The following is a 12185-nucleotide window of genomic DNA, read 5'->3' on the forward strand; positions in this document are numbered from 1 at the left end:
GATGTGCCAAAAAGTCACAGTCAGCAGGCAGGCAGAATGCCCAATGAAAAATAAACGGACCAAAATGATGAGAGTACAGTTTCTCTTTGACTTACAAAGGCTAACGTTACATACCTATGAACACATCCAAAACTGGAAATAATGTAATTTGAAAAACGTATTGAATACACCTAACCTGTGGAACACAATAGCTATGAAATACTGTAGAGCCCAGACCAGATGTTTAACATCTGTAATCCCAGCTTCTCAGCAGGCAGGGAAGGAAAATCACATGAAATGGCATATGAATATCATTTTATTCCCTAATCTGATACACGGATTTCTAGTACTCTTGGATGGTAAGGAGACTTCCCACTCTAACAAAAGGAAAACATTAGACAAATACATCTGGAGGGACATTTTATAAACTAGCTAGCCAATGATGTTTGTTTGTTTTTTCTGCCAGTCCTGGGGCTTGAACTCAGGGCCTGAACACTGTCCCTGCCTTCGTTTTGCTCAAGGCTAGCCCTCTACCATTTGAACCACAGTGCCACTTCCAGCTTTATCTGTTTATGTGGTGCTGGGGAATCGAACCCAGGACTTGATACATGTTAGGCAAGCACTCTACCGCTAAGCCACATGCCAAACCCACCAGTGATCTTTAACAGTGTGAAGGCTGCCAGATTTTGGTGGCTCAATGCCTGTAATCCTAGCTACTCAGGAAGCTCAGATCTGAGGATCACAGTTCAAATCCAGGCCAGAGAGGAAAGTCCACGATTTCTTATCTCCAATTAACCACCACAAAGTCAGAAGTAGACCTGCTCAAGTGGTAGAGCACTGTTCTTGAACACAAAAGTCAGAGACAGCACCCAGACCCTGATTTCAAGCCCCAAGATTGGTACCAAAAAAAAAAACAAAAAAAAAAAAAAAGTCAAGATCATTAAAAACAAAAACCAAAAAAAAACAGCATTTGGTGGACTAAGTAGCCTTAATAACTAAATTGATGTGCATTTTGCATTCAATCCTGAACCAACAATGGACATGAAAGGAGAAATCAGCAAAATTCAAGTAAGACAAAGAATATAACATTAAAACAATATCAATTTCCTATCGCATTTTTATCACTTCTGGTTTTTTTCTATTTTTTTCAAAACATGTTTTTGTTTCTTTAATGCAACACATCCAGGTGTGAGACCTTGCTATTCAAACCCCATTGTGAGTAATGACTCATTTAGGCTAGCTATTATAATTTTCCTATTAAGAGAATATCAAATGATGTCAGATGCAGAATCTCAAAACCTTATTCTTAATGTGCACACTGAATTGTAGTAAACAAGAAATCAAGCCAATGCTTGAAAAACATTCTTGCTAAAACCCACATGGCACACTATTCACAAAGAGATAAGCCAGGAAAAAAAAATGACATACAAATTCTGGCCATAAAGCAATGGCCTGAAATACAAAAACAGGAAACACAAAATGTCAAGAACTAAACAAAACCAACTGAATCAGAGACTAGAAATGTGGCTCAGAGGTAGTGTGCTTATCCAGCATGCATGAGGCCATAGGTTCAATTCCCAACACTGCCATAAATAAATACTTGTAAAAAATTTAAACCCAACTGAACCAGCAGGTGATGAGACTCTGTCTTAAAGAATCTCAGCAGTGGTTAATTTTTATGAGTCTGGAAGAAAGGTTTGCTGTTAGATACGGTTGAACTAGTTCAGGTACATACCCAGATTTCAAGTCTGTTATCCTCAAACAATTTGTGGCATCCAGTCCCACTTTTCCGTTGCGGACAACACTAGAGATGAACGGTGACAGCATTGGAGAAATCCGGTTCAAGGCAACTTCTGGGGACATTTTGACTTGACTTATAAACCCCTGCTGAATATAGAAGGAAACAATGGTCATCAGTTTATAATGAATGAAACATAACCAGTTTCATAAAGGCTGGCACAGCACTCAGGATCTTCCTTTACATCAAGAAATATTTTAGTTCCCACCTGTAGAGCTTCCTAGTGATCTTCCAGGAGAATCTATTTCCCTACTGCTAGGCACACAGGACCTGAATGTACCACTGATTTTCAGGAATGGAAGAAACCCTTTAAGTGCAAAAGTCCCTTCTCCTTTCCAAAGATCACTGCCACCCTCTCCTCAAAGTCATTCTACTCTAGCTCACAATCATCTCTTCTACTATGGTTGAGACTAAGAAGCCTCTAATAACAATAATCCCCCCCTAACATACAAGACAAAACACCTTTTACTTAGGAATCCTCCCATCTTCACCCCAACAAGGGGTAAGAATTTGGTAATAATTTACAAAAATGTATCCAATCTGCTTGCATTGCACTTACTAAAAATCATTCACTGCTAACACAACTCCCTTAACAATAGTCCCTCCACAGTGTATTTTCATTATCTGCTGTGAGCATAACCTGTTCAAGGATTATATCTTGAATCCCTTGTGTTCAACCAAAGGACCTGGTAAACACTAAGCATCCAATAACATTTTAATAAATAATCAATAAATTTAATTAAAATACTGTTAAATAAATATATGTGTGAGACCAAAACTAAAGATATATTTAAGGATGGGAAGAATATAAAATACCCTTGAAAAATGACAGACCAAATGTAGCAAATCTGAGGGACAGGTGTAGTAAAACACTTAATAATTATGAAATAGAGCGGAGATAAGGCTCAAATGGAAGAGTACCAGCCCTGAGTGAAAAAGCCATACAAGACAAGAGGCACTGGGTTCAAGTCCCAGTAATGGTACAAAAACCAATAAAGGCCAGGTGCTAGTGACACCTGTCTAGAATCCTATAAGCCTAACTATTCAAGAGGCTGAGATTTGAGGATCCAGGTTTGAAGCCAGTCTAGGCAGAAACCTCTGTAAGACTGTTATACCCAATTAACTGGGGGGGGGGGGGGGCAGACAAGCTGGGAAGTAGGGATTCAACCCAGGAAGTAGAGGGCCAGCCTTGAGCAAAAAAGCCAAGTGAAAGCAAAAGGCCCTGAGTTCAAGCCCCAGTACCAGCACACGAACAAGAGAGAGAGAGAGACTTACTCAAATATTAGAACACAGAGTATTATGAATCTTTCAGTGACTGATTTTAATGCACTAAATCCTTACACTTAAAATACAAATGCAAAACCACTAGGTCTTATTTAAATTATTTGGAAACTCATGGTACTGGAGGAAAGAGTACATTCCTCCTAATAGAGGAATGAAAGATGAAACTTTTAGAGTTGAGAAACTCAATTCAAATGATCATTCCTTTCTCAATCTGAAAGGACAAGCCCATATTTTAAGAGAGTGGGGGACTAATTTCTAGCCAACTACAAGTAATGGATTCTGTAACTCTAGTTTTCACAGGTTTTACCACATAGGGTTTTCAAGAGCCTTCTAAACCTAGTACTTGTTTTATCATTTAAGTTAATAAAGGGAAGGACTTCCATGATCCTTCAGCCCTAGATAGTGATGACACCCAGAAGTCCTTTTGATGCATTGTAAAAGCTTTATGCCATGTTCCCAAACCATTCTTTGTGCAAATATGAAAGCTTCTCTCCTAACCCCTAACCAAATGCCCTCCTCCCACCATTCTAATATAGCATCATATGGTAACAATAAACATCTCAAGAACTATATTACCGGGCTGGGGATATAGCCTAGTGGCAAGAGTGCCTGCCTCGGATACACGAGGCCCTAGGTTCGATTCCCCAGCACCACATATACAGAAAACGGCCAGAAGCGGCGTTGTGGCTCAAGTGGCAGAGTGCTAGCCTTGAGCGGGAAGAAGCCAGGGACAGTGCTCAGGCCCTGAGTCCAAGGCCCAGGACTGGCAAAAAAAAAAAAAAAAAGAACTATATTACCAATCACAAAAACAGTGTATAATTTTACAACATTTTATCACTGAGTTTCTATAACATATTATTACAATTGCTCTTTGCAACCTAGATAGTAAAATGATGTTTTATTATTTCTTTTGCAAATGATAGGGTTAACTGGTTTTTGAAGAGTGTACTAATCCATACTATCATGCTTGAAGTTTTTGTTATTCTGTAACATTTTATTTTTATATACTGAAAGGATGAGGGCAAAACCCATAAACCACTCATCTAGGGGTAAAGCAAAAAAAAAAAAATCTTGGGGCTGGGGATATAGCCTAGTGGCAAGAGTGCCTGCCTCGGATACACGAGGCCCTAGGTTCGATTCCCCAGCACCACATATACAGAAAACGGCCAGAAGTGGCGCTGTGGCTCAAATGGCAGAGTGCTAGCCTTGAGCGGGAAGAAGCCAGGGACAGTGCTCAGGCCCTGAGTCCAAGGCCCAGGACTGGCAAAAAAAAAAAAAAAAAAAAAAAAAATCTTACATTAAAAATTATTCTTCCCATGTTTTTTCTGACAATACCTACTATTAGTTTACCTCTCCTTTTATTTCTAAGAGAAAGGAGAGGGAGAGAAGGAGGAAGGGAAAGAGGTAGGCAGAACCAATGCATAATTAGCATTATCTCCTCACTATCAGCACCACACTGCCCACAGTTTCATAAGTCACTTTACCCCCAACAATTGGTGAATACTGTTCCCATTTCACAGACAAATCCATAAGAGCTTATTCAATGCCACAAATGAAGCAGACAAGAAGGACCACAATTCAAATCTAGCGCTCTCTCTCGCTCTCTCATCTCTCTCTCTCTCTCTCTCTCTCTCTCTCTCTCTCTCTCTCTCTCTCTCTCTCAAAGTCTACTATTCACATCTTCCTCTGTATAAACATTAAAGACCACTGGGTCAACAGGACCAAAGAACTTTTAGTGACTAAAGGATCACTAAGGAGAAACCATGAAGTTGACATTTTTAAGGATATATGAAGACAGTCATAAATTGAAATGAATGTTTGCTTTACAACTAGAAACGTACTAGACTATTGCTAACCTAAGGCTGAAGCTGTCCTGATTCACTAAGCAAATGCTGAAGAGAACAAACCTGCTCAAGAAATCAAACCACACTAATGGTAACAACCACCCATTCAACTCAGCAACTGTCATGACTTGAGGTTACCACCTGAGGGAATGAATTTGCCTTTTGTTTCTAGAAGAATACAATAATATTTTTTGACAGTGCAAGAGTTCATGCAGGACTAAAATCTGTTTCACTAGTGAGCAGATGAAATCTCTGTAAGAAAGAGGTAAAAGTATACTAATTCTAAAATCAGACATCACCAAATAGCCAAAAAATAATGGCCCTCTGGGTGCAGTGAGCAGAGTCACGAACTGAAGTGAATCCCCCCAGTAACTATTCAACATGGCAGCATCTCAGAGAGACAAAATTTTCTGGGCCAGTTTCCTCTCAAAAATGCCAGCTCACTAGATCTAAGAGAGAGAGAAGGTTTTCGTGATCAGTGTCCTCTCTTAAAATGCCAGTTCTGCAATTTGGATTTCCTCAATTTTGACGCTATTTCGGAGGGAAACTCATATATATATAGATATAGATATACATATAGATATACATATAGATATATGTATATATATATACAATGTTTCACAAAGATTAAAATAAGGTCGCCTAAGGTCCTCTGGTAGGCTGCCTGGGGAATAGAAAGACGTACAAAAGCACCGTCCCGGCTGTGGCAATTAGGAAAGGATGACAAACACGGAAACACGTGCCCAGTTGACGTCATGGGACGGGAAGGGGGGCCTCCTGCAGCATCACACCGACGTCATAGAGCACACGAGGGAAGTTACGCCGGGGAAGCGATCTCTCAGAGGAGCGCCATCCGGAAAAACAGATCGATTAGAACCCAAAGAATGACACGCACACCCCCACGTTCCCCGGAACGTCCAAAAGGGACATTCGCCCTCCCCCCAAATTGTATGAATCCCACCCCCCGCCTCCTCAATAGCAAGGAGGGGGTTAGTCCGGTGGTCTTAGTGAGGGAGGGAAGTGGGGAGCTGGGGCCGGGTAGGCTCGTTCTTGAGGAGATGAACGTGAGGGGGGCGACCGGGGCATCGTGTGGAACGGGGGGTGGGGGGGGCCTGCTCTTGAGGAAGAGGAGGCGCGCCCTCTGGCCATCGTTAAACCACGGCTCTCTGCGTCACCTGCGCGACTCAAGGTCTGACCTCCCCACACCAGCCCCAGTCCAGGTACCTTGGAACTTAAGTCCGACCGGTAACCGGCGACTGCGCGGGGTACAGGTTACCCGAGCGCGCCCCCGACCGCCGCGCCGACCGGCACGCGCACCGCGGACCCAGTACGTGAGCGCTCCCTGACGTCTCGCTCCGCCCCCTTCACGGCCTGGAGACCAGCGGCGTGCGCGCTCCCGCGCGGAGCGAAGCCGGGTTGTCCGGAAGGCGCCCCCGCGACGCCTGAAAATTCCCGCTCAGCCCTTCCTTACCTGGGCGGGCGGCGGGAAGCGCCGGCTCCCGCCATGTCTGCCAGGCTTGGTACGGTGAAGGCGGCGCGGCAGACTGTCCCTAGAAGAATAGAGGGCCGCTGGTGGGCGGAGTTATTTCGGGCATTGGGGTGGGCGACCCATACAGGAGGGTGAAAGGCCCGAGTCGTTAGCGAGGGGTGAAGCGGCGTCTGTGGTTACGAGGTCAGGCGTAGGGCAAAGGGCAAAGGTCACGGTCCGGGTTTGTGGGCCTCACCGGGTAGCCATGGCGGCGTCCGGGGACCCCACCAGACGGTGGCCGGAGGAGGTGGCGGTGGTGGTGGTGGGCTCGTGCATGACCGACCTGGTCAGGTTAGTTGGGGCCGGTGCGCGGCGGCGGCGGCGGGGCGGCCTGGGCTCGGGGAGGGGGGAGGGGGAGCAGGGTCTGTGGCGCGTTCGGGGAGTGAACCTCAGGTGTGCCAGCCCGTGTCCGGCCTTCCGGAAGTGGAAAGGCAGAACTCGAGTTTGTTAAGGTAAATAAGCCTCCGGTGAGGGGACGCGCGCGGGGGATGAAAGCTTCATTCTGCCAGCGGTTCGGTCCCGAGACCGCCGCTGAGCCTCCCTCGTGACCGGCCAGGTGACTGACTGGCCCCGGGCATCATCCTTCCGAAGCCCCCCCCCCCAAGGCGCCGCTCCCCCACAGGGGTGTTTCGAAGGTTAAATGAAGTGTTTTATGAAACCTAACCCTAACCAAACGAGGTACTGTCCTACCAAGTTTATAGGAAATGGCAAGTTGAGCACGGTTCAAAAAGAACCCTCTCAGAAATAGAGCTGTGGCTCAAAGTGGAGGAGCTACTAGCTTTGAGCACAGGCCCTGAGTTCAAGTCTGGCGACGGACCAAAATAAAAAAGACCCTGTGTTTTCCTTGTGCCGGGCGCTGGTGGCACAAGCCTGTCATCCTAGCTACTCAGGAGGCTGAGATCTGAGCATCGCGGTTCAAAGCCAGCCCAGGCTGGAAAGTCCATGAGACTCTTGTCCCCACTTAACCACCAGAAAACCGGAAGTGGAGCTGTGGCTCAAAGTGGAAGAGCACTAACGTTGAGTAGCAAAGCTTACAGCACGCAGCGGCGCGCCGGCCCAAAGTTCAAGCCCTGTGACCAACAAAAAAGAAATCTATCGCCCCTATTGTTGTCATTCCTGCTGTATGTTGTATTTGCAGCTTATTTTTCAGTGTTCTCATAATCATGGGTTATGCTTATTGTAACCCAAGTATAAATCCGGATAAAAATAAATATAAGATGGGCGCTGCCATCCTTGGTTGGTCATGGCCCCTTTCATCTTCAAAGCCAGCAGTGCTTGGACAGGTCTTTCTCACATGCTATCAACCTCGTTATTACTTTTCTATCATAAAAACTCTTGTTATTACATCAGGCCCAACCAGATTATCAGAACAATCTTTATAGTAGCCTGATCTAAAGATAGTGTCCTCATTACTCTTATTTCTAAATTTAACCAGCTTAGACATACCATGCCTATATTGTAGAATCACTTTAGAAGTAAAACTAATAAGTCCTTTTGGATAACATCCAAGTCCAGCTTTCTTTATATATTAATGTATGCCAGATACTGCTAATTCAATCAATTAACAATTTTTTTCATTTCTAATTTTAGTACTCTATGAATAGTATATGTGGTAATTTTAAAAATCATTAGCACACTCCAAATGGCAAACAGCATTTAATCCCCATCTTTATTACTATCCTCTTAATTTGTGTGTGTGTGTGTGTGTGTGTGTGTGTGTGTGTGTGTACTGAGGCTTGAATTCAGGGCCTACACATTGTTCCTTAGCTTTTTGTGCTCAAGGCTGGTATTCTGCCATTAGATCCATACCTCCATTCCTCCCTTTTAGGTGGTTAATTGGAGATAAGAGTCTTCATGGACTTTACTGCTCAGGCTAGCTTCTAACCATGATCCTCATATCTGGGCCTCCTGAGAAGCCAGGATTATAGGCAGGAGCCACCAGTGCCTAACCTTGTCCTCTTCTTGATAACTCATCTCTAAAATTTCATGTTATAAAGATAAGAGAAATCAAGCTCATCCTTCTGGAAAACAGGGTTCTTCCCAAAGAAATTCCCATGAAAACCCAAAAACACGTCAACATTTTTGGATGTTAGGTTTGTAGGCCTTGATTAATCATTCTTTCATTAGTCTGTTGTGTCACTCAGTTATTGCCATTCAGTTATTCCTTTCACTAAGTTTTATTGGGTTTAAACCATGATCCAGATTCTTTCTACATAGAAAGGATACATCCAAAAAAATTCTGTTTCATGAGGCTTACATTGTAAAGAAAGAAATAGACAATAGAAGTATAAATATGAAAAATACATGATACTTTTTTTAAATGCTACAGAAAAATTAGTCATGAAAAGCCCTAAGATCTGAGGCTGTTGGTTCGAAGCCAGCCCAGGCAGGAAAGTTCTCCAATTAATCACCAAAAAAACTGGAAGTGGTTCTTATGGCTCAAAGTGGTAGAGCGCTGACCTTGAGTGAAAAAGCTCAGTGACAGCACTGGGCCCTGAGTTCAAGCCCCACAACCATAAAAAGAAAACAAATCATGAAAAGAGGATGAGAGGGCTGGGGATATGGCCTAGTGGCAAGAGAGCTTGCCTCGTATACATGAGGCCCTGGGTTCAATTCCCCAGCACCACATATACAGAAAACATCCAGAAGTGGCACTGTGGCTCAAGTGGCAGAGTGCTAGCCTTGAGCAAAAAGAAGCCAGGGACAGTGCTCAGGCCCTGAGTTCAAGGCCCAGGACTGGCCAAAAAAAAAAAAAGAGGATGAGAGTACTAAGGTTAGATCCTGTCCAAAGAGATTCTCACTGAGAAAGTGACTTGGAATAAAGACCTAATGGAAGAAAGGAAGCAAGCCATACTCCAGACAAGCAAGTACTCCAGACTTGAGGTCACAGCATATGAAAAGACCCTGTTAAGTGAACAACAAGGCGTTTAGTGTAGCTGAAGCAAAGAAAAAGATGGTGTCAGGAATCTAAGGACTTTGGATCACCCTGGATGTGATGAAAAGCCATTGGAGCATTTGAGCTAAAGAGTGTCCTAATCTATATAGGATCACTCTGGGGCTATGTGAAGGAAGAATGAAAGAAAGCAGGTACAGAAGCAGGAAGACAACTTCAGACTAGATCCCAATAATATTAATAAAAATGAGTTTGGAATCAAAGTGGAGAGAAGCAAGCATCTTTATATTTTGAAGATAAAACTAACACCATTTGCAGAGGAATGAGAAATAAGTCAAAAACTACTCCCAAGTTATCTGTGGCCTGTACAACTAGAAGTTAACCTTTGCTGAGTTGAAGAAGATTGTAGGGAAGAAAGTTGGGTGGGGAGAGTGCTATATCTGGAGCTAAAAGTAATCTAAAGTACCTATTTAAGCATCCAGCTGAAGAAGTCAAGAAGGAATGTACATGAATGTATTTGGACGAGAGGACAGCCTGGAGATAAAAATCTGGGAGTCATCAGTGTATATAGCCATGAGGCATCCTGCCATGAGGCAGGATGAGATTTCTGAGATCTGAATTCTTTGGGCACTTAAGCATTTAGAAGATAGGTTTTTCACATTATCTCTGCCTCCTTTTTGATCTCTCTGATTCTCATTCTCCTTATTGATGAAATGAGATGAAAATAATTTTTTCTTAGGACTATTGTAATAATTAATGAACTGGTGATATTGAAGTGCTTGGTCTGGTATTTCTCCTATGATAAGCATCCAAGAAATAGAGTCTGCCACTACTAATGTATCAATTGTTCCAACAAATGTTTATTGGTAGTTGGTATTTATGCACACAGTCTTAGGCATAGTGATACAGAATTTATTGTGACACATGCTGTGAGGGAAACTTGCATAAATTACAATGTTCCAGAAGAAAAAGAAGTAGAAGGAATGAATGAACTATAGGTCTTTTTAAGTATAAGATCAGTTTCTTCAAATGCTATTTTATACATTATGTAAACAAATATCTAATATATATTAAATTTTCACTATTATGAGCAAAACTAAGAAAATATTAACTGAAGAAAGCAACACAGAGCAGTTTAAAGACTGGAGTCAAAAGGTCTGGATTAAATTCAAATTTAAAACAAACAGTACAAGAAATGTATCCAATGCCTAACGTTTGAAACTGAAACCTCTCTGTACATCAGTTTGACAATAAAAAATTTTTAGGGCTGGGAATATGGCCTAGTGGCAAGAGTGCTTGCCTCCTACACATGAAGCTCTTGGTTCGATTCCCCAGCACCACATATATGGAAAATGGCCAGAAGGGGCGCTGTGGCTCAGGTGGCAGAGTGCTAGCCTTGAGCGGGAAGAAGCCAGGGACAGTGCTCAGGCCCTGAGACCAAGGCCCAGGACTGGCCAAAAAGAAAAAAAAAAAAAATTTTTTTTTTAAAGAAAAAGAAATAAATTCAAATTTAACCCCCAAACAGCTATGGCATTTTGATTAAAAAAAAAAAAACATTAGTTTTATGCATTCTTTCTTCCTAAAACAAAGGTGGGATGTCTAATCTGTCTTACAAACGTATTACTGTTAAGCTCAAATATAATCAGTTCGTGATTATTCACAATCATGAGAAGTGTGAACACCAAAAACCAAAAATAGTAAAAAAAAAAAATTTAATAATTGATTCCAAAATACATTTTTTCACGTGATTTATCCTTCTAATTATATATTTTGCTTAGGATAAAGGTAAAACCCATTTTTATTTCTTCAAACTATACCAGCAGATGGCAGGAAAATGTAACCCAGATAATTATGATGTGACAGAAGTCATTTTGGAATTTAAAATTTACGATAATTAATTGGTAAAATAGAAAACATTGGTTCTGTAGTCATTTGTCACTATCTTTTCACTTATTTTTGGCACATTGTACAAAGTACTAGATTTCATTATGACATTTCCATACATGTACATATTATACTTTGATCATACTTGTCCCTTCTATTGTCCTTTCTTAGGTCCCTTCCTTCTTTGCCCTATCCATATCCCTAAAAGTCACACTTTTATTTTATATAGTTCTTGAGATAAGGCTCACTTATTTTACCTAACATCATGATTTCCAGTTTCATTTTCCTGCATACAACATAACTTCATTCTTCTTTATGGGCTGAATAAAACTCCACTATGAATATACACCACATTTTCTTACCCATTTATCTGTTGACAGACATCCAGGCTGATTTTGGCTATTGTGAACAGTGCAGCAATAAGTATGGGTGTGTAGGCATCTCTATAGTAAAGTGAGATGGATCTTTTTGTTATATCCCTAGAAGTATTGTGATGTTTATTGTTATATAAATCCATACTTTTGTTCTTTTCAGTCATTTTAAGTCATTAGGAGCTTTGCAAATGCCTTTGTCTTGCCAATTCTCTCTGCTGTACTTTTCTGCATCCTGACTTTCCACTCTCCCAATTTTCTTTTGTATACCTTTTACCATTCTATAATGGTCTAATCACTTTATAACCCCTAGATGCACATGTATATCTCTCCTGCCCTTATTTCCTACAGGATCTTGTTCCAAAACTAGCTCATTTCCCACTTCCCTAATCAGGTTTCTGTTTTTCTTCCACAACTACAATTAGCTGGCAGTAAGGAGACATGTATTTACATATGTATGCATACATGCATGTATGTGTGTATATGCATGTATGTGGCCATAGAGGTAATAGATCTCCAAAAAAAGATTTGTTGACATTAAGTAGGTTTTGTTTGTTTGTTTGTTTGGCCACTCCTGGTACTTGAACTCAGGGCCTGAGCTCTC

The 12185-nt window shown here is 42.0% G+C and overlaps 2 protein-coding genes across 3 annotated transcripts in view; one reads left to right on the forward strand and one right to left on the reverse strand.

Moving 5' to 3' along the window:
* Positions 1-6253, reverse strand: part of Babam2 (BRISC and BRCA1 A complex member 2) — a 400816-nt gene extending 394563 nt beyond the window's left edge. The window contains exons 1-2 of the mRNA XM_048353209.1: positions 6130-6253; positions 1715-1866 (exon numbers count right to left, since the gene is read on the reverse strand). Coding sequence (XP_048209166.1) covers positions 1715-1842 — 128 coding nt within the window. The 5' untranslated portion in view covers positions 1843-1866; positions 6130-6253. The remainder of the gene's footprint in view (positions 1-1714; positions 1867-6129) is intronic.
* A 342-nt stretch (positions 6254-6595) lies between these two features.
* Rbks (ribokinase) overlaps positions 6596-12185 on the forward strand; it is a 69284-nt gene continuing 63694 nt past the window's right edge. For both annotated transcript variants that reach the window (XM_048353210.1, XM_048353211.1), the window contains exon 1: positions 6596-6724. In XM_048353210.1, the coding sequence (XP_048209167.1) occupies positions 6639-6724 (86 nt within the window). In that variant the 5' untranslated portion in view covers positions 6596-6638. The remainder of the gene's footprint in view (positions 6725-12185) is intronic.

The sequence above is a fragment of the Perognathus longimembris genome, chromosome 8, assembly GCF_023159225.1.
Source record: "Perognathus longimembris pacificus isolate PPM17 chromosome 8, ASM2315922v1, whole genome shotgun sequence".
NCBI classification, from domain to species: domain Eukaryota; kingdom Metazoa; phylum Chordata; class Mammalia; order Rodentia; family Heteromyidae; genus Perognathus; species Perognathus longimembris.